The 21,478-nt window shown below is 43.5% G+C and overlaps 3 protein-coding genes across 4 annotated transcripts; all 3 read left to right on the top strand.

Annotated features, from left to right (window-relative positions):
• Nucleotides 1–389: 389 nt before the first annotated feature.
• ush1gb (Usher syndrome 1Gb (autosomal recessive)) lies at nt 390–5,365 on the top strand. The gene is made up of 3 exons (XM_026315881.1): nt 390–663; nt 3,332–3,779; nt 4,511–5,365. Exons 1-3 carry the CDS (start codon nt 500–502, stop codon nt 5,324–5,326), a joined length of 1,428 nt encoding a protein of 475 aa, XP_026171666.1. The 5' UTR covers nt 390–499; the 3' UTR covers nt 5,327–5,365.
• A 2,255-nt stretch (nt 5,366–7,620) lies between these two features.
• On the top strand, nt 7,621–14,449 carry fads6 (fatty acid desaturase 6). The gene is made up of 6 exons (XM_026315638.2): nt 7,621–7,885; nt 10,164–10,330; nt 10,786–10,966; nt 11,153–11,340; nt 12,473–12,652; nt 13,156–14,449. Exons 1-6 carry the CDS (start codon nt 7,621–7,623, stop codon nt 13,303–13,305), a joined length of 1,131 nt encoding a protein of 376 aa, XP_026171423.1. The 3' UTR covers nt 13,306–14,449.
• Nucleotides 14,450–14,953: 504 nt separating this feature from the next.
• trim16 (tripartite motif containing 16) lies at nt 14,954–21,462 on the top strand. 2 transcript variants are annotated; one of them, XM_026314813.1, is made up of 7 exons: nt 14,954–15,898; nt 15,980–16,023; nt 18,158–18,253; nt 18,660–18,893; nt 19,408–19,579; nt 19,828–19,923; nt 20,572–21,462. In XM_026314813.1, the coding sequence occupies exons 1-7, from the start codon at nt 15,364–15,366 to the stop codon at nt 21,180–21,182; spliced, it is 1,788 nt and encodes a 595-aa protein (XP_026170598.1). In that variant the 5' UTR covers nt 14,954–15,363; the 3' UTR covers nt 21,183–21,462. The 2 variants fall into 2 exon arrangements, with proteins under 2 accessions (XP_026170598.1, XP_026170597.1); XM_026314812.1 differs by having other exon boundaries at nt 14,956–16,023.
• The last annotated feature ends 16 nt before the right edge of the window (nt 21,463–21,478 follow it).

The raw sequence follows: 21,478 nt of genomic DNA on the forward strand, positions 1-21,478 counted from the left end.
ATAGGTGTTTATGGGGTTTAAATGATTTTGTCTCTTCAGTGGCTCCATGTGCCCTGCATTGAGGCATCAACATTTATAGATCCTCCTCTTTTTTTTTTAAATAAAGGTTTCCCTTTAATTTGTCACCTGTAGACTAAACTAAATCTAGAAAAACATATTTTATATCCATGCGTTTATTTAAATACTGTTGTGTCAGGCTGCTTGTATTATATCCGGGTCTGTTCTGTTCTAATGTGTTCTCCTTTATTTTATTATGTTCTACTCTGTTCACAGGGTCCAACATAAGGGGCGTGTCCTTTCATTATAGTCCCGCCCAGTCAGACAGCTAACGCGCCCGGTCCCGTCTCCTAGCAACCAGCCTGCCGCTCGCTCGGTGCTCCTCCAGGCCCTGCGCCCTCTCCGGACCTGCCGAGTCCCAGGACAAGAGTTGGAGAGATAACGGGCCAAAACCTCGAGTCCTTCATGGATCCGACCCCACAGTGAGCCGAGGGCCGCCGCCATGAACGACCGGTACCACCGGGCGGCCCGGGACGGCTACCTGGACCTGCTGAAGGAGGCCACACGGAAGGATCTGAACACACCGGATGAGGATGGGATGACACCGACCTTATGGGCCGCGTACCACGGCAACCTGGAGGCGCTCCGGCTCATCGTGGGGAGAGGGTGAGTCCAGAGACCTGGGTCCAGAATCTGTGAAGAGCCCTGCAGAATCAGATGCATGAGCTTCAGTAGGAAATGATTTCATCCAGTCATTGTGTCGCTGTTAAAAGGAACTTTCAAACTGAGCCACAAACATGTCAAATAACTTGTTATTGTTATTGTCAGTGGGTTTATTTATTTACTTTTCACATCAGCATCTTATCATAGAGCTGTTGATAATCAAATAATCAATAGAAAATATGGATGCCAAAATTCTCTGGTTCTAATTTCTAAAAAGTGTTTGTGTCGTAGGTAATAAGAAAATTTAAACTGCTGGTTGCACAAAACAAGACATGAGAGTTTGTTGATTATCTGACAAGTTTCAGATTAAAAAAAAAAAACGTGTATAAGCAAGAAAATCATCCTTAAATGAATGAATAATGCAGCTACACATAAAAATACGTGTCCGTTTCCTGTGTATTACAACTTTACCTCACTGATCTGTGGCAGCTCATGAAATAGAAGCACCGCACCACCCGAGCTGATTTCTGCTCCATCACTAATCTAATCAGAGCTGCTGCAGATGGAGGGTTATACATTTTAACAGCCTGATTACAGAGAAAGGTCACTCACAGCAGCAAACACACACACACACACACACACACACACACACTTACACACACTTGAGTAGGATAACATGTACATTTAATATCACAGGTGATTCCTTGTGTAGCAGGTGAGTCTCTAAATTTGAATCAGTCACTAAACAGAAACCATTTTTATATCGACTGACTGACTGATTGTCACACTTTGAAGCTGGACCTTAATCAGACTGTGTCTGTGTTACATGTTTGTCAGTGGGTGTGTAAAGCAGGCGATTTATCAAAGTCGCCTTTGTTCAGGGTTTAAGAAGCAGAAAGAGCAGCGTAATATTTACTGCCTGTTCTCCAAGGCGGCAGACCAACAGCAGGCTGGAGCACAGTTTGTCATGCTGCTGGTGGCAGGTTTATACGGCGAGCTATAACCTCTGTGATGCTGCAGAGGAAGAAAAGGTCGTGATGATGGATAGGGCGCCTTCTTCCTCCAACACACCCTGCAGGATGCAGCAAAGAGAGATGACTAAAGCTGAGCTGCACCAGACTTCACTGTAAAAGCTTAGTGAAAGAAGAAGAGTGTAGTTCTAGATCTATTTCACTGTTGTATTTTTCCCTTGTTTTCACTTTTTATTTATTTTTTGATTATGCACAATCTTTCCACAGCTGCGTGTTTTCAGAATAAGGTTCTGCAAGGTCTGCAAAAGCACAGACCCTTAATTCCTAAAACAACAAGGTTCTGGTTTTATTCCTGTATGCAGGGCACAGTAAGGCCCCTATGGGAACACCTTGTATGTATTATTTATTGTTGTTACTATTTTTGTATTTCTTTTTGTTTATGTCCACGTGTGTTATCTGAGGTTTTTCGCTTCAAGCATGTTCAGAGCTTGAATCTAGTCCAACTGGTTTCTGGGTCTATGGTCAAATACTGACGCTGCCAGGTGTCGCCTGCTCTTGTGCTGTGTGCATGACAGAAACTTGACCATAATTAACAGAACTCAGACTTGCTCGGTTCAACAGGTACGTTTAACAGGTCGCTCTGGCTTATGCTACAGACGGATTTTATTCAAAAAGTACTACGGTTGTACGCTCGGCTCAACAAGTGGTTGTGTAAAATTCGGGGGCTGACTGTTGTGTGACCTCTGACTCACAGCTCCTGGCAGCACTGCTGATGGTCACACTACTATTTGAGATATTTGGGTGCGATTCCTCTGTCGTACCTTTGGAATATGAGCTGCCTAATTGCCAGTTCAGCTGCCCGTGAAATAAATGAAAGCACGATATGATGCTCTGGGCCTGAAAATAAACCCCATACTATGTTGATTTAACATCTAATATCATATTTACACACGTTGCCAGGATGTGTCGTTGCAGACAGGAAATGAAATCAGGGTTTCATGCCGAGAAAGGTGGTGACCCTGCCCTGGTGTGTGGTAACAGTGTGTAGGTGTGTGCAAAAAAAAGACTCTTGGTGTGTCCAATGAATAATGCAAACTCACCTCTGTCATGTTTAACCTGCAGTGTTTCAATTATTGATCAGGTGTTAGTCACGGCCCGGCCATGTGGGAGGAGGGAAAAGAGGAAGAGGTGAAATGAATTCATCCTTATGAAGGTGTTAGCTTAGCTTAGCTTAGCATAAAGCCTGGAAAACCAATACAAAACAATGCTGCTGTTATTGAATCTCCAGAAAATAAGGACAGATGGAGAAACTGGACACTGAGTGTGAAAAGTCTGTTTGTGTCATTTTCAGTAAAAAGAAGGAAACCCAGACAGAGTGAGCTGAGAAAAAGGAAGGAAAGTAATAATATGTTTTTGATATTTTCTAACCAAACCGTTTCACAGTTGAAACAGACTTTTCCAGTCCATCTGGATTTGCAGTCTAATCATCATACAAAGTTAACAAAACCCTGACAAGCACAGAGTCAGAATTAATGACCTGGATGTCATCATAAAAACACCCTGCTCAAACTATTGCCCAATAGATGGAGGAACACTGGTGTGTCAGTATCAGGATTTTACCCCCAGACCAGAAGTTGCATGAGAAAGGCCTTTGAGATTAGTAACAGTATTTCTTAGAGATGTCCTCTTCTTTCTTCCAGAGGTGACCCGGACAAGTGCGACATCTGGGGGAACACACCTCTTCACCTGGCAGCTGCCAACGGCCACCACAACTGCCTGTCCTTCCTGGTGGCTTTCGGTGCCAACGTGTGGTGTCTGGACAATGACTACCACACTCCGCTGGACATGGCCGCCACCAAGGGCCACATGGACTGTGTTCGCTACCTGGACTCCATCGCTGCCAAGCAGATCACCCTCAACCCAAAGCTGGTCAGCAAACTCAAGGACCGGGCGTTTCGGGCCGCAGAGCGCCGGATCAAAGAGTGCGCCAAGCTCCAGAGGAAGCACCGTGAACGCATGGAGAGGAGGTTCATGAAGGAGACTGTGGCTTTAGACAACCTGGATGCTATTAGCTTTTCTAGCTACACCAGCAGCAGCACTCTGAGCCGCAGGTTTAACACGGTCACCTCCAACATGCCATACTCACAGGTGGCTGCTCTTTGACTTTGTGTTAATGTGGAGTATAAAGATCCAGCTGTTCACTTAGCTCACACAGATGTTTTCTTTCATTGCTCTTTCTAAAAATCCTTATAAACTATTTCATTAGAATTAAATATTTAACCCCCTTATGTCTTAAAGCAGAGGTAATTCACTGCAGAACAACCTGTCAACACAAAATGTGTGTGTTATCACTGTATAAAGTGTGTGAGCAAACACACATGTGCTTCAGTGTTTTGTTTTGTGTTTGTGCCACCTACTGAGTCCAGTATTCACCTTTTAACCTCGGTGAGGTGCTGATCAGCAGTTTGGGGAAACTATCTGGCCCTTCAGCTGCTGAGTGCTCTGCAGTGTTCACCACCAACTTTGTGTGGATGCTGAGAGGGAAACCAAAACAATGAGCTGAAAGAGGCTAAAATGCTCTGATGTTGATTTGACAGTGAGCAGCCTTTTCCACACAGTCATTAATCCAAAATATTGCTGTCTTTGCTCTCTAGTGTCAGCCTTTATATTTGGTAGTTTCATTTACTGACATGTCAATCAGTCATGCAAGAGGTCCAGATTATAGTAAATTAAAAGAGCACCACCTGCTGGACCATAAGGCGAACTACTTCAAATGATCCAATCTGCTCATGGAGTGAATGAATGAAAAGTGACTTACTCAAAGTGGACTGAATTGAATTTAGCAGATTTTAATACCTAATGTGTGTCTTTGCTCTCAGGCCACCCTGCAGTCCACAGCCAAGGGCAAGGCCAAGATACAGAAGAAGCTGGAGAAGAAGAAGCAGGTTGATGGAACGTTCAAGATCTACGAAGACGGTAGGAAAAGTGTGCGCTCGCTGTCCGGCCTGCAGCTCGGCAATGATGTCATGTTCCTCAAACAGGGCACCTACGCCAACCCCAAGGAAAGGTCACGGCTCAACATACGTGACATGTTCCCCAGAGACAGTGACGATGACCTTGTCCCCCGTGCCATGAGTGACCCAGGCCTCCATGAGGCTGCGTATTCGGAGATCAGCATCGACTCTGGTCGGGACTCCCTGTTCACTCGGCCGGGGCTCGGCACCATGGTGTTCAGGAGGAACTATATGAGCAGAGGCACGTTTGGGATCGGGGCCCGGGATGAAGAGAGTGTAGCAGGGAGTGAACCAGTGGGCCAGGTGCCTAATGTTCGTCTGCGTGGACACGTACCTCTGCGGTCACCCAGCTTTGATGAGGACAGTATTGGCAGCGCTTTGAGTCTACAAGAGAGAAACCTGCAGGAGCTGCCCTGGGAGGAGCCTGACATTGGGCTGGATGAGGACCTGGAGCCAGAGAACACTCCTCTGGAAACCTTCCTGGCTTCTCAAAGCCTCAGTGAGTTCATGCCGATCTTCAGGAAGGAGAAGATTGACCTGGAGGCCTTGCTGCTTTGTTCAGACCAGGACCTCACCAGCATCCACGTCCCTTTGGGCCCCAGGAAGAAACTTTTGGATGCCTGCAAGAGACGCCTGGACACTCTAGAGGAGCCAGAGGCCATTGAAGACACTGAACTTTAAGGTCAGTACGGAGTAATCCAGATTTAGTTGCACCATGCTGCTCCTACCACAGAAACTTTTGTTGTCATACATAAGCTACTGAAAAACAGATATATACATTCATAAGATATTTCACATGTCCCACCTGCAGCAGCATCTAACTAAATCACGGTAAATGTTGTTGATCGGCTGCTTTTCTTCTGTTTTTAAGTTTTTTTTTATTTTAGGACCTTATTAAAAACTTCACATGTGAAACTTAAATAAAGCAACTCATTAATGAATCCATCCATCCATTTGATGCTGCTCATCCAGTCCTGGTTGTGTTTAATTATTAACAAATGATATTACCAAGAATTATTGTTTACATACTGGGCAGTGATGATAAATATCATATAAAATCAATAAATTGTCCACATAGTAATGAGAATAATGTTATTAAAACAGGTATTAAATAACATTTTATGTGGTGTTGAAAAGCTCTTAAAGATTGAACGCTACAAAAACCCAGTATTAGCTTTATGTTTTATATATATCTATATTATTTGTTATTATATTTATATTATAAAAAGTATCAGCCTCAACATTAATAATTTTACCCTGGAAACTGAACGCCACATTTACTGATGTAATAGCGCCATCGTGTGGTGAATTTTGAGAGAACAAGATGGCTTTTTAGGCCTTCAAATGTTTTAGTAGCATGACAGTAGTGTATGTTATGATTGATTAGAAATGTTTTTGTCAGAATGCAGTCATAATGAAGGTTTTTTTTTTTATTTGTTTACATTTTAAAATAACATTAAAGCTGTTTTTTTTAATTTATGTAGCTGGCTCCATGTGCTGTTCTTATTTTCCAACACTCAGTGAAGGCAACATGAAATCTGACGGGAACTAGGAAAATAAATATTAAACTTTTTTTTAATGGAAAGCTTTGCCACATATACAAACACATGGATATAGTCTGTACTGTGTTTGTGTTGTCTGTATTAATGGATGTATCTAATCCTCTGAATGTGTTTATTAGGTTATTGTTGTACAGTTTTCTGATCTTAATCATGTTATTTTCCTCCACAGCACATAAACAGTAGTAACTACACACGTAAAAATAACAGTTTTGTTCTGCAGACACTGTTGTGGGGTGTTACTGTTACTGTCAGGTTAAGCGGGTGTTAGGTTAGACTTAATGTCTCACGTTGCTCTGGGAACTATTTGGCTTCACTGTCTGTCTGTGCACATGAGAGTATGAATGTACATTTTTCTTTTGGTAAAAATGTGTTTTTGTAATAATGTGAGGCTGTACCCACAAACACAGTTATCCTTTATTAAAATAAAATGAAAATGATTATTGCTTTATGTGTGAATGTATTCACTTTAAACCGAGCTGTGTTTATCAGATAAAACACGAAAAATAGGTCTCAAATATAGTTTGGTGGTACTCGTGCTTGTTGACATGGACATAGATTCTTTAATAGGCGTCCTAATGCTGAGCAGTGCTGGAATAGAGCAAAACAGGCTGGAGGCAGTTGAAGGATGTAAGCAGAGCTGCCAGACGGCCTGGTGTTCTTGTGTTCCTGTCCCTGCATTATCTGCTGTCCTGTGGAGTAAAAAATACACACTCTGTATTTCAGAGAGTGCTCTGCAGTCAGCATGGCCTGAAGCCCAGAACACTGGCCTCTGTCCAGAAAAAGCAGCACTGACACCAGATATATGCACGTAGCTCACAGATAGTCCCATCTACACCACAACATAAACAAAGTGCACCTAGCAGGGCACATTCTTGTGCTGCAGCATCTTGTCTTTTGCCCTCCCCCTGGTGAAGAAACAGCGCAGCAGCCAGTGGTAACGTGCTCCTCGGCCCTCCCTTCTCCCTCTCCGTTCCCAGGACGTTTGCCAAGGTTACAGAGATGGGAGGGAGAGAGGAGCTGACACAAAGAAACACCAGGGGGGTGGGATGTATGAGACACCGGAGAGGAGAGGGAGGTCAAGTCTGAGCTCAGCTGCTGCAGTTTGTGAGGATTTTTGGATACATCACACCTTTGGATACAGGGAAACTAAATTTCTACTGCGGCCGGATTGCATCAGGAGTCAGCTGAGAGAGAGACGAGGAGGAGGCAGGAGAGGAGGGTCCATGGAGACTCCTGAAACACCAGGAAGGGGGTCGGGCTTCCCAGACAATGCTGCAAGCCAGTGAGGACTTTCAGAATGCCAACTGTGACCTGTGGACGTCATGCTTGGGGTTTAGGCAACTTTTAGCGCGTGTTGCTTGCAAGAGGACACAACCCGCATGGTGAGTTTGTTTCAGCAGCACAGGAGCTGACATGCACGATGTACAGGAAGAGTGGAGGGAAGGACCGGATGGGACGATGTTAGTCCAGAGGAAAGAGGAGCCAGAGTCCAGCACTGGAGAGATGAGGCGAGAGTGGGTGCAGAATGCAGGGGCAGCTGGTGCAGAGGTGGAGAAGGAGACGCTGATGATGGAGCTGACCAGGCTGGTGAAGGAGGTGGTGAAAGAGAGCAGCTGGTGGGAGCAGAGGGGGATCGATTGCAGCATCCTGGCAGCAGCCTTCCTCTGTCTGCCACCTGGTAAGGACCTCCACCAGCTGCTGGTGTCACCTCATTAAAAACCTCATGCCAGACTCATTTACCATCATATTAATGTTAATCAATCTGTTGTCTTTGCAGTGATATTGGAGGATGTTTTATCATTTGGGCTATAAAATATCTGCCATTAATTTTAAAAAAATATCCATCCTCATAGCCAAAGATTGTGTTTTCAAAAGTCTTGTTTTGTCCTACAAACCCCAAAATATTCAGTTGAAAGTCCTAAAACTTTCTGACACTATAAAAGATTCATATTCAGGAATCAGAAATAGATGAAATGTTGACTGATTCATTTTTGTCTCCTAATAACTCTCCAGAAAAATGACTCAAAACATTGAAATGAAAGCGTATTTTTTTCCACATTGAATAAGAAATAAGGTAAAGTCCAAGGATAATCATCTGCGGTTGCAGTTATCAGTTACTTTTGATATTGATTCATCTGTGTTTTTGTACTGATCTCTATCTTATCATCAGAGCCAAAGGTGGTCTCTCCATGTCCTGTTTGGTCCAACAAACAGTCCAGAATATTCAATTTACTTCCAAAAAAATACTAGAAAGACATCAAATATCCATATATGAGCAGCTGCTGCCACGGAAATGTTGAAATGAATTTTTCTTTTAGTTTGTTAAATTATCAGTATATAGTGGCCAAATTGTCTGTTGTGTAATGACTTCAGTCCTGATTGTCTTAATCTGAAACCAAATAACTTTCCAGAAGACAAGTCTTTCATTTTTAAAACGGATGCGGCTCTTCTTCACTGTCGTCATAACTGCTCTGCACGTTTTTCATGTATCTGCTGCGTCTCATGTGTCTGGGTCACTGGTGGTCAGCTGCCAACCCTAGTTAGGACCAGTGTCTATTGTGTCTCATGTCACTTGATCCCAGGAGCTGGCAGCCTTTAGCGGCAGCACAGGACCTGCTTCATGCCTGATTTATGATCGAGACCTGTCGACGTGTCTGCACTTACCGCTGATTGTTGCTGCGTCATTACTGCAGCAGCTTTTCCTACAGACATGGCTCAAAGAGTTGGTCCCCTTCCACCTGGAAAAGAAAGACCACACCTGAATAAGCCGAAACATACAAAAGTAATTCCTGTGTAATATATTATTTTTAAATAGCCAAACAAATGAAAACAAAATGGACCTTTAATAATAATCAGATGTGGCCTTTTCCTAAGTTTTAGCTCTTTCCACACTGATCAGGATTAAGATCAGGGCTCAGAGCAGCTTCTCATCTGTTCGTGGTGTTTTTAGATGTTTTGGCTCATTCTCCTCGAGCTGAGACTGAGGCTCTAACACTGGACACTATGTTTGTGTGCAGAACACACTGTTTTCTCTGTTTAAACAGCACAAATGAGTCGTTACCTAACAATGAAGGCACCTGATGTCTGCTTTAGACATTACCACCATCTACTTATTTATCACCACTGTGCCAGACCAGAGGCTGCAGGTAATCAGGAAGAACAGAGCAGAGTTTCAGTAGAGTTTTCCTCGACTGAAGCATCAAGTATCTTCATGTTTACATCGGAGTTGAACTTGGTGTCAGACTGAGAAAGCATCTGTTATTGTGTATCACAGAGCTTGAGACTTATCACCCAGAAATAGGCCACTTTGAAATAGGAGGTGTAGTATTAGCACCATTTTATTAGGTTAGGAGGAGAACATGTGAAATATGAAACCCAGTCAGAGAAGCTTCACTGGGAGCTGATGAAGTCAAGTCTGTTTTCACGGTCCAGCTGCATCGATGCTTCCTCTAATTATTAGTGATTTTATCATCCAACTGCATAATGTGGGAACTTTCTTGAAACAGCAGATATAAACACTGATGCCATCATGTCTGTGCACACTGGTGTGCAAAGCAGCACAGTCGCCTCCAAGTTTCCTTCTTTCCCCTGATCTTCCCACACAGCAGCGTTTCTGTGGGAATGGCAAAGTCAGTCAGCTGGTCTGCTGGTCCTGCACTTTGGCCCAGAGTCCTGGTTAGATTCCTGATCAGGCCTGTGTCTGGCTGGAGAGGTCAGGGACCCCTGGGCCAGAGAGTTTGCATGAATGGATTGTTCATTTTTCACATCAACACACATTAACTCAAAGGTAGCCAGTGAAGCACTGAACAATAACCTCACAGATTGTGAAACAATAATGAGAGGAGGAGGTAAAAAGCAAAGTGCATGGACTTTCTTAAGTGCGTTGGACGTCAATGCATCACCTCTTTAACATTTCGCACACACATGATCGTTGTTCCCTGTGCTCTGTCTTGCAGCCTTCCTGCTGCTGTCCTCCTCTCGGATCCTGTGGTTTTTAGCGGGCATGCTGCTGATGGGTGTGGCTCACGCCGTCATCACCGTGAAGGGGACACATCTGGCCAGCCACGGGGCCCTGAGCGAGTCACAGGCCTGGGGCAGGTTCTGGACCATCTTCTTTATCGAGGTGAGGTGTTCAGAAAAAAACTGAAGACTGAGGCAAAGCTTGTTTTTGTTTTGCTGCTCTCACATGCAGCTCTGCAGGAGAATAATGTTTAGCTGCAGCATATTTTTCTTTAAAGCCCCACTGAGTTTAGAGATATGCGAGGACTGATCCCACTCTCAGGTGTGGGAGGTGAATACAAAGCACTGACAGCAGCCTGTTAGCTTAGCTTAACATAAGACCTGGTACCAGAAACCTTAAGCTTAATAATTAACACATTATATGGCTGCTGGGGAGTTTTGCATGTCATCATTATTATTAGCTGCTCAGCAAAGCAAACAGAAAAAACAGGGTGTAGATGGTCAATAACTGTTTTGGCTTTACTGTTTGATCATTTCCATTGGTTGTTTTTGTGTTGCATTTCACGAACAGGCCCATCAGTGCATGTGTGTGTCTGTGTGTGTCCTGCATCCTCTCAGATCTGCGGGTCCTTCTCGGCACGGGCCGGCGTGCACGGACACGTTAAGATGCATCATGCTCATACTAATGTCATTGGACTGGGCGACTCCAGCGTGTGGAAGGTTCCCTTCCTGCCTCGCACCGTCTACCTGTTCATAGCTCCCCTGGCTGTGCCGGTCCTCACCCCACTCGTTGCGCTCGGTAAGAGGACCAAAGCAGGCCAGTTTGGGTTTACGCAGATATTTAATAATTAAATGTGACTGTCAGCATAAAGCAGAGAGACATTTCTTACCCTATGATCCAGTTCTCGATCCAGCGTTACCTCGTCTCTCCTCACTTATCTGTGAGTTTATTCTCATGCATGTGATGTTTTCTCTGGTTTTGCAGCTCACCTGAAAGGACAGTCTAAGTCCCACATCATTAGGACCATCCTGATGGTAACACTGGGCCTGTATTCACAGTACTGGCTGCTGATCCACGTCTCAGGCTTCAGGTCACCTCCCAGCGCCCTGCTGTGTATGCTGATATGCAGGGCGATGTTCTCTGTGCCCTACATCCATGTCAACATCTTCCAGGTGAGAAACACCTGCAGTGCTGCTCATGTCCAGCACATGTTTACTGCGAACATGCTCGCAATGACTGATGTTCAGCAGGGGCTTGTTTACTTTGTTAAATTGGAATAGTGTCTTAAAGGATTACAAACTTGTTTCCTGTTTTGTCATATAAGCACATTTAGTTTGTGGCTATAGATGTGTTCGATTTGTTTGTTGAAGAATGTTTGGAAAAAGAAATGCAGAGTTCACTCTCATGTGTCCACCTCTCTGGGATCTGATGGACTGCTGGCGGTGTCATTTCATGCCAAATGGTTATGTGAGCATCTCTTGTTCGACGGCCTTTTGGGGAACTCGGGTTGAATGCAGCTTTGTGTCCTCATAGATCAGGCCGGTCTGTGAACTAAAGGGATAAACAGGAACAATTCAAGCATGAGTTTCCCAGATGGAGCCTGAGTCCTGCAGGTCATTGTGCATTGTTCTGATCAAAGTGTGTGAAGGTGGATTAGAAAACACAGACTCTTGATGTGAAGTGGAGGGTCTAAGAGAACGTGTTTGTTCTCTCTGGGGGGGTCGGGCTGAAACCCTGGTCTCTCCTGCCTCTTGGTGCTGTTCTTGGCTGTTGTCCCGCCTTATTCCCCCTGAACTCAGTGCCTTCTTGCCTCTATTAAAAAAAAAAAAAGTGTGAAAAAACACAGATTTCACATGATGCACACTATAAAAAGGAAACAGTCACAATGTGCAGTAATTCATTCATTTTTTTTAAATTGCAGCAGTTTTCTTCTTGTTTTGGTCCATTAGCTTCAACAGATTATGAGAAATTGGGCCCCTGTGCACAGACAGGTAAAGGGCCCCCCCACCCCTCCTAAAACTAAAACCATGTGATATTTATAGTGGACCTTTGAGTCTTTAGGGCAGTTTTGTCTCCAGTTTCCATCTCTTTGTATTAGATTGGTGTTTCAGACCTCCCTGAGAGCTCAGGGCCCTTGGCCTGGGTCCAGGAGGTCTGATGATAATCCCTCCATGGCCCTCAGAACCAAGCAAACACTGAAATCTCATATGCACTGTGTAATGTAATGTTTGAGCCATTGCAATAATCTGAGTAAATTACAGCAGAAATGTATGAAATGGACCCTATGGACTCTGTCATTTACAGCACATTGGCCTCCCCATGTTCTCTCCGACCTGCCGACCAAAGAGGATCTACCAGATGACCCACGGAGTCCTGAACCTGCCACGGAACCCGATGCTGGACTGGACATTTGGACACTCGCTAATCAGCTGCCACGTGGAGCACCATCTGTTCCCCTTCCTGTCCGATAACATGTGTTTAAAGGTAGAAGACAAAAAAACAGACTTCAGATGTTTTATTGCCCAGTACATGCATTAGTTTCTGTTGCAGATGTGAATGCAGATGCTGTATATTTAATTTTGTTGAATTTCCTTGACTTTGCTTGTGTCTGTTATTTGTTTGCAAGTATCATCCTGTCAAAAATCTGAATTTTTCTGTCTGAGTAAGTCTTGGAAATACTTTGGTTTGCTGACTTAAAACAACTTTATGGTCATTATACTGTTGTTTTCCACCTCTCTGTGCTTATTTTACATCTTTTTTACATCTACATCTTTTAGCTGTGATGTTTGTTGCAGTTTTGCATGTGTTTGTAGGGGGTTTCACATTTTTCTGATGTTTTGGGCATTTCCCCCTGTTTGTTTCATTTGTTTCCTCTTGTGTTTGCTATAAATGGTGCTCAGTGGTTTCTTGCCTGTTTTCCTGTTTGATAGAAACCAAATTTGGATTGTTAATTTTTGTTGAATCCATTGTTTTCCCCTGTTCTCCAGGTGAAGCCTGTTGTGTCCAAATACCTGAGTGAAAAGCAGCTCCCCTACCAGGAGGACAGCTACCTCTCCCGCCTGCAGCTCTTCTTCCACAGATACCAGGAGCTGATGGTGTTTGCTCCTCCGATCACCGAGCTGGTTGGCGTGCAGTGATGCAGGACAAACGCGCTGCACACTAAGTGCTGCTGCTCAAGAAGAAACATGGACTACTGCTGATGTGTTCCCATCCAGGTTTGACCTCAAAAGGAGACGTTTGAATCCATAACATTAAAGATCTGTGTATTTAAGCTTTGACGTTAGCAGCTAAATTAACATGACAATCTTGTCATTAAATCATTATATATACACAAAGATAAGCAATCAGCCTGAAGCTTGATGAACGTTGCATGAGTGCTGCATTTAAAGGCATAGGAACGACTCCTGAACTGACCTGGAGTCTGTCTCATGAAGCAACTTGTTGAAGATCTGGTTTCCCAACATGAGGAGACTCAGAGGGTCATGTTTCATAAGAAATGCAGAAATTAATTCATTGCACCAGTAAAAAAAATGTTAAGGTAAATGTTGTAGAAACTATGCACTGGAATAGAAATAGATCAATAATGTGTAGGATATAAATATGAATATATTTTATGGGCTTTAATAGATAGATGATATTTTAAATCAACTGGAAGGGAAAACTTGTGTACTTGTGCTTGTGTTTTTGCTTTTTTCCAAGCGAAATTATTGGGATGAAAAACCAGATAAAATGTGATGTCTGACTGCATTTATGTTTCTGCTCCAGCTGCAGAAATAAAACCTGGCCCCTGCTGCTTTGGTCTGCAGCATATTTTTCTTTTTTAAAGGTTTTTAAAGCCCCACTGAGTTTGGAGATAAGATGATAACAACAAACTCAATAAAGTTATCCAGACATTCCTCTTCTCCAGATAGTTGTAACACAACAGAGTTTTTTTTAACAATTTAATCTGCAATGTCCTGAATATATTTTTTTTTGTTTTTCAATGTGCTTGCTTTGTGAGACAGCTCCTGTTATGTTTGTGTTGTTATCAGTGCAGGTGTGTGTCCTCACTTGACTGCACTGTCTGTGTGTGGCATTCATTTTCTGATAGATAATAATACATTTTAATCATCAATTTTCACAAATTTGTTTTATTGACTATGGACACATTGTCTCATATTATCAGAGCTTGTCAGTCAAATTAATTTTGTCATGTCAGTTTTCTGTTTTTGTCAGTTTCTGCAGATTCCCAATAGTTTCATTTATTTCTAGGTTTGGGAGCTCCCTGTTGATTGTTAAAGATGCCCCGTTAATAAACTGACCTTAAAAACAATTTGTGTTTGCACAGTACAATAACAGAAAACAGTAAGAGCTCACACTGAAAAGTCCTTTACATGAAATCATGTGATTATTTGGTTGATTGATTTTTAGAATAAAATAAGAACATGAATTATTAAGTAAAACAAACAATAAAAGTGATAAATAAAAACATCTGTATAAATTATAAAAACACTGCACAGAGAATAAAAAATGCTGTTTCACAACAATGGGCCAAACACAGGTCAAATCCATGTCTCTGATTGGCTGAACACACATGATTAATCACATGACCACATGAGGCCTCGTGTATGTGGGTCACATGAGAAATATCTGTCATTCTGCACTTCAGCAGAGAACTTGAGTCCCAGGTAAACTCTGTGGCCACTTGGTGGCGCTGTCGGCCCTGGAGCGGCTCTTTGGCTTCACTTCTTCTTCACTGCAGCTGGAAAACGCAGCTGCACTTTGGAATAGCAGAGACAAGTAAAGAGGAAGCAGATGAACAGATGAAACAGAGCAACAACAGTTCATGAGTGGAAACACTGGAGATGAGGTTTGCTGATGGTGCAAAGACCTTTTCCAGGTCATGATCAAACAATGCCTGTGTGGGAATGAAACCCTACACCTCTGTGTTCGTGGTTCACTCCACCCTGCAGCCTCTCTATCCTTCAGGGATAGTGTGTATGCAGTGTGTGACCGTGTGCTGCTGAAGGGTTGGATAACACTTAGACTGAAACTATGAGTCTCTGGGCTGACGCTCATGTGGTTTAGGCGTGGCTTTCCAGGCTCTTCTGTGTGATTCAGGACCAGGCAGCTGACAGAAGTGGCCGAACCAGTTTTTTTTCAGAGACTATAAGAGAGTGGAGGTGCGGGCAGGCTGACAGAGTTGGACTGCAGACATGGCCAATACAGCAGCTGTAGGAACTGCTCCCATTTCTGATCAGCAGCCGTGTGCAGCAGGTGAGCGGAGTGAAGCCTCTGGTCACTCTGACTGTGGGGACAAAAGTGCAGCATGTTCTGAGTTTCCACAGAGTCCAGACCAGCCTGGACCTGCCGACGATGTCAAACAAAATAGGACGGAGGCTGAGGCTCCCGTGTTCAAAGAGGAGCAGATTCAGGACTCCAAGAAGCCAGAAGAGACCAAAACCCAAGAAGATGTGACTCCACCTGAGGAGGAGAAGACACAGGCAGAGCCTCAGACAGAGAAACAGGTGAACGGAACAACAGAGGAGGCGAAGACGGAGGAACCTTTGGGGCCCGATGATGTGGTGTGTGACTCTTGTATCGACAGCCCCCACAGGGCCCTCAAGTCCTGCCTCACCTGCCTGGTGTCGTACTGTGAGGTCCACCTCCGGCCGCACCTGGAGAAGCCAAAGTTTCAGAACCACCGGCTGGTGGAGCCGCTCAGGGACATCGAGCGGAGGACCTGCGAGAGCCACAAGTGGCCCCTGGAGCTTTTCTGCTGCGCTGACAGCTGCTGCCTCTGTCAGGACTGTGTGACGGAGGATCACGGGGGCCACGACACCCTCCCAGTGGTGGAGGCTCGCAGGCAGATAGAGGCAAGTGGTTCTTACTGTTCTCACGTTCTTTGTTACTTTCCTTATCGAACTGACGTTTGTCTTTTTGTATGAATCATTGAGCCCAAAGATCAAAAGAAATAAAATTAAAAAGTATTTTCTGTAAGAAATCATTTTCTTTCTTATCCTTTTTGGGGTATTTGTCAGACAAAACCAGACTTTGGATGAGATCTAAGTTTTTTTTTTTACTGATTTTGTTTCACATATTTTTTGACATTTCACAAATGAAATGGGTAAATGATTTATTAGGTAAGTAATGAAACAGTCCTGCAGCAGTATTTGAACATTAGTCCTTGACATTCTTGGATTACACAAGTCTCCGTTGTGGTTTTTTTTTTATCTCACATCTAACCTCTCCGAGTGTTTGATGGTTCTCTGGTGTATGTTTGTCTGTGGTGAAGGTGAAATGTGCTGCACTTTGAGCAAATAGACGAAAAAAGACATAAAACAATCTCTAATAAAGTTCTACAGCACGTTAAATCAAATCTTTACATCGTTTCCTAACTGATCCTTTCTCCAACTGAGGAGTCCACAGAGCTTTGATGGATCTAGTCCTCAGCTCCATCAGCTCTGAATACTAATTCAGATTAAAACAGTAATTGTGACTCGACATGCACTGTAAAGCTCCTCACTCTGTTAGATGAGCTATAATCAATACTCTGATTTGTTGGAGAACTCAGAGAACGCTGCAGCTAAAGTGTCTTTGGTGTCACCTGCACCTGTTACAGCTTCATTAAAGCTGAGGAGCGACACAGCTGAGAGACTCATTCACTAACATGCAGGTGAAATCCCACAGCTGCTACTCACATATTGTACGGTGCATTTAATGCCCTGTTGTTTTTGTTGTGTAACTTCTAGTTTTCTAAGCACAGAAAACAGGAAGTGAAAGAAAAATAGTGAAGTTTAAATCAAATGAGGACATTAACTTATTCCCCTGCTCTCAGACACTTCCCACAGGACAGAGACGAGTAGAGAGAAATGACGTCCTTTAACTTCAGGGCTCAGCTTCCACTTCAACACTCACACCCCTGCTTTGTTTAATCCTCCTGTCGCCTGCAGATTGGCTTTCAGGGGCGTAGACCTAGTCCCAGTTTTGTGTCTGTCATGTATTTGCACAACAGTCAGTCCCAGCGTCACTGCAGGCGTCAGTTTGTCTAAGAGAGAAATACCCACAGCTCTTTGAGAAGCCGACACTTTATTACACTGCTCCTCTCACAACAACTAAAGAATCCTGCTGTTTTTTAATACGTTTTTCACTGGTTTGATTTTCATCTTCTGTCTTTCTTTGCATGCATCATATTTTCCCCAGTGTTTAGGGATAAATTCCAACATTTTCAGGAAACCAGAATCACTGAAAGCCTTTCACTTCGTAATACAAGTTCTGCAACTACACAACTTGAGAAACTGGATAAGAGTCTTTTTCACTGCCCAGCAGACAGATTGTCTTTTCATGCAGCTGTTTGAAGATCCTGAAATACCTTCAGAGCAGAGTAAAGTGCCTCTTTAAGGAGATTTCCAAACATGACTGGAATGTAGTTAATACACTTGAGGCACGGACAGAATAAACCTTAGGTCTTTTTTATTGCAGCTGTTTGACACATTCACTCTGGGGACAATAGAAATTATTTGTCACGGTGTCAAACAAGAGATTAGCATCATAACACCTGTAGTAATTAGTCGTGTACAAATCACAATAATAATAAATGTCTGAAGAAGAACATGTCAAAGTCCAGATACAAAATTCTGACACTGCAAATATGGAAACTTTAAAAATGTTAGGTTTAACGTAGACTTTCTGTTTGGCTCAAATGACCCATAAAGTATTTCACTCCTCAGTTTCTGTACAGTTTTATCTGTGGAGTTGTCTGAACCTGCCAGACAAATTCAGATTTGAATGTGAGAACAAGTCAGTGCTGAAAACCAGCCAATGTTCCTCCAACAGGTTAGCGTGTAGACCAGGGTGTGTGACTCCTCCACAGTGGAGGAAAGTAGATAAGGCCGTTTTCCTGATGTTTACTTTTGCAGATTCATGCACTTTGAGGCATTTTTCCGCCTGACAGCATGTGTTGTTGTTTCTGAGGAGACAAACTGAACTCTGTGCTTTTCCTGTTCACAGAGGGAACTGAAGGACAAGCAGACTGACATGATGAAGACGGCAACAGCGGCAGAGCACGCCATCAACAAACTTCAACTCAACACAGTCTCCATTGAGGTAAACACACCGTCTGACTAATCTGGCATGACACTGGTATGTGTGCGTGTGTGCGTGCGTGTGTGTGCGTGTGTGTGTGTGTGCGTGTGTGTGTGTGTGTCACATCAGTGTCATAATAGTTCAATGCAACATGACCCACTAGCCTGTACGTCCTGACATATGTCAGCCGCCCAAACCGGACAGGCCTCCCCCAGGGTGTGGGAGGAAATCCATGTTTTCATGTAGTTTAGGGTGGAACAACACAACAAGTGTCTCTTCACTGATTGCAGTTGGTTCAATAATATGATGCATTCTCTTGCATATTATTTATCATTCCTGTCAGAGGCATCACTTCCTCCCAGGCTTTCTAAATGAGTGGCGCAGTCCCTACTGCATGATGTAACTAATTAAAGTCATTATTCTGCAGCAATCGGTGACTGAGGTACAAGCAGTGATCGAGAGCCGGTTCGAGGAGCTGCAGGAGATGGTGGACAGGGCCAAGAAGGAGGTCACAGAGATCCTGGAAAATGAGCAGAGGCAGGCGCTGAAGCAGGCCGAGGGCATCCGGGTTCACCTGGAGCAGAGGTGCACGGACCTGAAGAAGTCTCAGGCACAGATGGAGAAAATCTCCAGAAATAAAAATGATGTGGATTTCTTACAGGTAACCTCAGAGGGATCAGCAGTTAGCTTCTCAGGTTAAAGTACTTAATACAGGCTGCAAATTTCCTTGGGTTCTTATTCCTGGTTCTTATTCCTGGGTATGAGCTGGTGTCAAAGGTTTAAAAAGCAGTGAAACTGAAACTGAAAACTGAGAAAAGAAGACTCATCAAATGAACACGCCTTAAATATTTTTCTAGCCAGCTGTTTGCAAAGATGTTACTTATAAGATGTTTCTGGACTGAAACTGGCTGAAAACTCACCACAACATTTTCCTAAACATGTTAAATTCATATGTGGATCTTAGATAAATTAGTTATTTAGGTGATTAATTCATTCATGCACTGATCCATCCATTTTCTGCTGCTTATCCAGGTCTATGTTGCTTTTAATGGTTTATTATATTATTAGGAAATATAAGTATGAAAATGAAAATTAAAAGGGACATTGTTTATATTTTGACTGAAATGGCCATGAACCAGGAATTAGAATTAAGTTACCCTGGTTTGTTTTTTCAGGAGTATTCAGTGTGGAAGAAAGAAGCCAGCGACGTTTCTCTGCCCGGGGTCTACATCGGCCTGATGGACCAACTGAAGTCCTTCAGCAGTGTGATCGTTGACTCCACGAAGGAGCTCTGTGCCATGCTGGAGTCCTCGTGCATAGAGAAAGTTAAGGAGACATGCAAAAATGGTAAGAACAAACAGTGGAGGTGAAGGTGTCAGAGAAAACCACATTCCAGCAGACAGTTCTCTGCATGTTGACGCAAGAAGATTCTTCAGTGTAGCTGTCAAACCGTAGCTCAGAAACTAACCTGAGTCTAAATATCTAATATCTACGTTAGTAAGAGCAACATGTGTCATTCATGCGTCACCTACACAGCAAATACCTGTGACTGTGCTCATTTATCAGACGCTGACATTTATTTTCTTCCGCTTCAGACAAAATGGGAATAAAAACAACAGTTCATCCAATTACTGCAGCGAGATACCACCTGACTATACCAGATCCAGTGACGCGGGCTGACTTCCTCAAATGTAAGTTGTTTAATTTAAAAAAAAGAAGAAGAAGAAGAGAACAGTTTTCATTTTCATGCTTTTTTAGAGCTGAGAGGATCATTTGGCAAAAGATAAAACAGAAAACATGTTTATGACCTGCGGGCTGAAGGTAGGATCTATTGAAAGAAAATACATGAATCAAAACCTTCATCCATCCATTTCTGGGAAACGTTGACCCTGTTTAAACACAAAAGGAGCTGGAGCCTTTTTAGAGCTTGCATTGTACTACAGGCCTGGACAGGTCACAACCAGCACTCCTGCATTAGAAATGTGCTAAATCAAACCTTCTCCTTGGATCCCACTTCAGCAGAATTTCTTACCATTGGCACTGAGGAATTTTTATTGAAATACCAGCCAAAACAAATTGAACATGACAATCACATACTTGTTTTTAATAGATTGTCTAATAAGAATCCAAGGTAAAGCAGCAGTAAAAAACAATCTGCTTATCTTCTAGTTTCTCTGGTGTTTTGATTTCTGTCTGTTTATCGTTGCCAAATAAATGAGAGTCATTTGGCTTTATTTGATTTGATCTAACCTGGTCATGGTGCCTTCGCGTCGGCTGAATAGCCCCCATCCCTGCAGTGTTATGTGGCACGTATGTGTAAACTAATATTTCTCTCCCAGATGTTGCCAACTTGAGTCTTGATGCTGAGACAGCTCACAAGTTTCTGCGCCTGACAGAAGAAAACAAGAAGGTGACTAACACCACGCCCTGGCAGCATCCTTACCCCGATTTACCCCAGCGCTTTGAGAACTGGCGCCAGGTTCTGGCCACGGAGAGCTTCTACCTGGGGCGCCACTATTTTGAGGTAGACATCAATGGCGAGGGCGTGTACGTCGGCGTGACCTACAAGAGCATCGACCGCAAAGGCAACGAGAGCAACAGCTGCATCACGGGAAACAACTTCTCCTGGTGTCTCCAGTGGAATGGACGCAGCTTCTCCACCTGGCACAGCGACGTGGAGACCCCCCTCGGCACGGAGAAGTTCACTCGTATCGGGGTGTACGTGGACTACACAGAAGGCCTCCTGGCTTTCTACGGTGTGGGCAACACCATGACACTCATCCACAAGTACAAGGCAGAGTTCCTGGAGCCTCTTTATCCGGCTTTCTGGCTGTCCAAGAAGGAGAATACCGTCAGTTTGGTGGGGCCTGGGGAGCCACTACAGCACAAGAGCCCCTCTCCTCCCCCCTCAGATGCAAACGGAGCTGTTGTTTCAAAAACTGCAGCATAGCAAGAAGTCTTTTTATTTTTGGATCATTTAACTGGATCAACAGGAGAAGAGTAGTGTTCCCATAATCTTTTCTCTCCCAGTAACAGGCTGTGTCCTGAAATATAAAGGGAAGACTCCAAATATTAAACTTGTTTACAGCAAAACTGTGCATCTATCTCACGTTTACTTAGGCTCAAGTCATATTTATATTCATGGGTACTTGTCATCACACTGTGAATTCATAAATGTCCCGTATTTTCTGTTTGCAAATAAAAATGTTTGTCTTCGTTTGCAGTAAAAACTGTTTTGTTCAGTTT

Source organism: Mastacembelus armatus, chromosome 19 (assembly GCF_900324485.2).
Source record: "Mastacembelus armatus chromosome 19, fMasArm1.2, whole genome shotgun sequence".
Taxonomy (NCBI): Eukaryota; Metazoa; Chordata; class Actinopteri; order Synbranchiformes; family Mastacembelidae; genus Mastacembelus; species Mastacembelus armatus.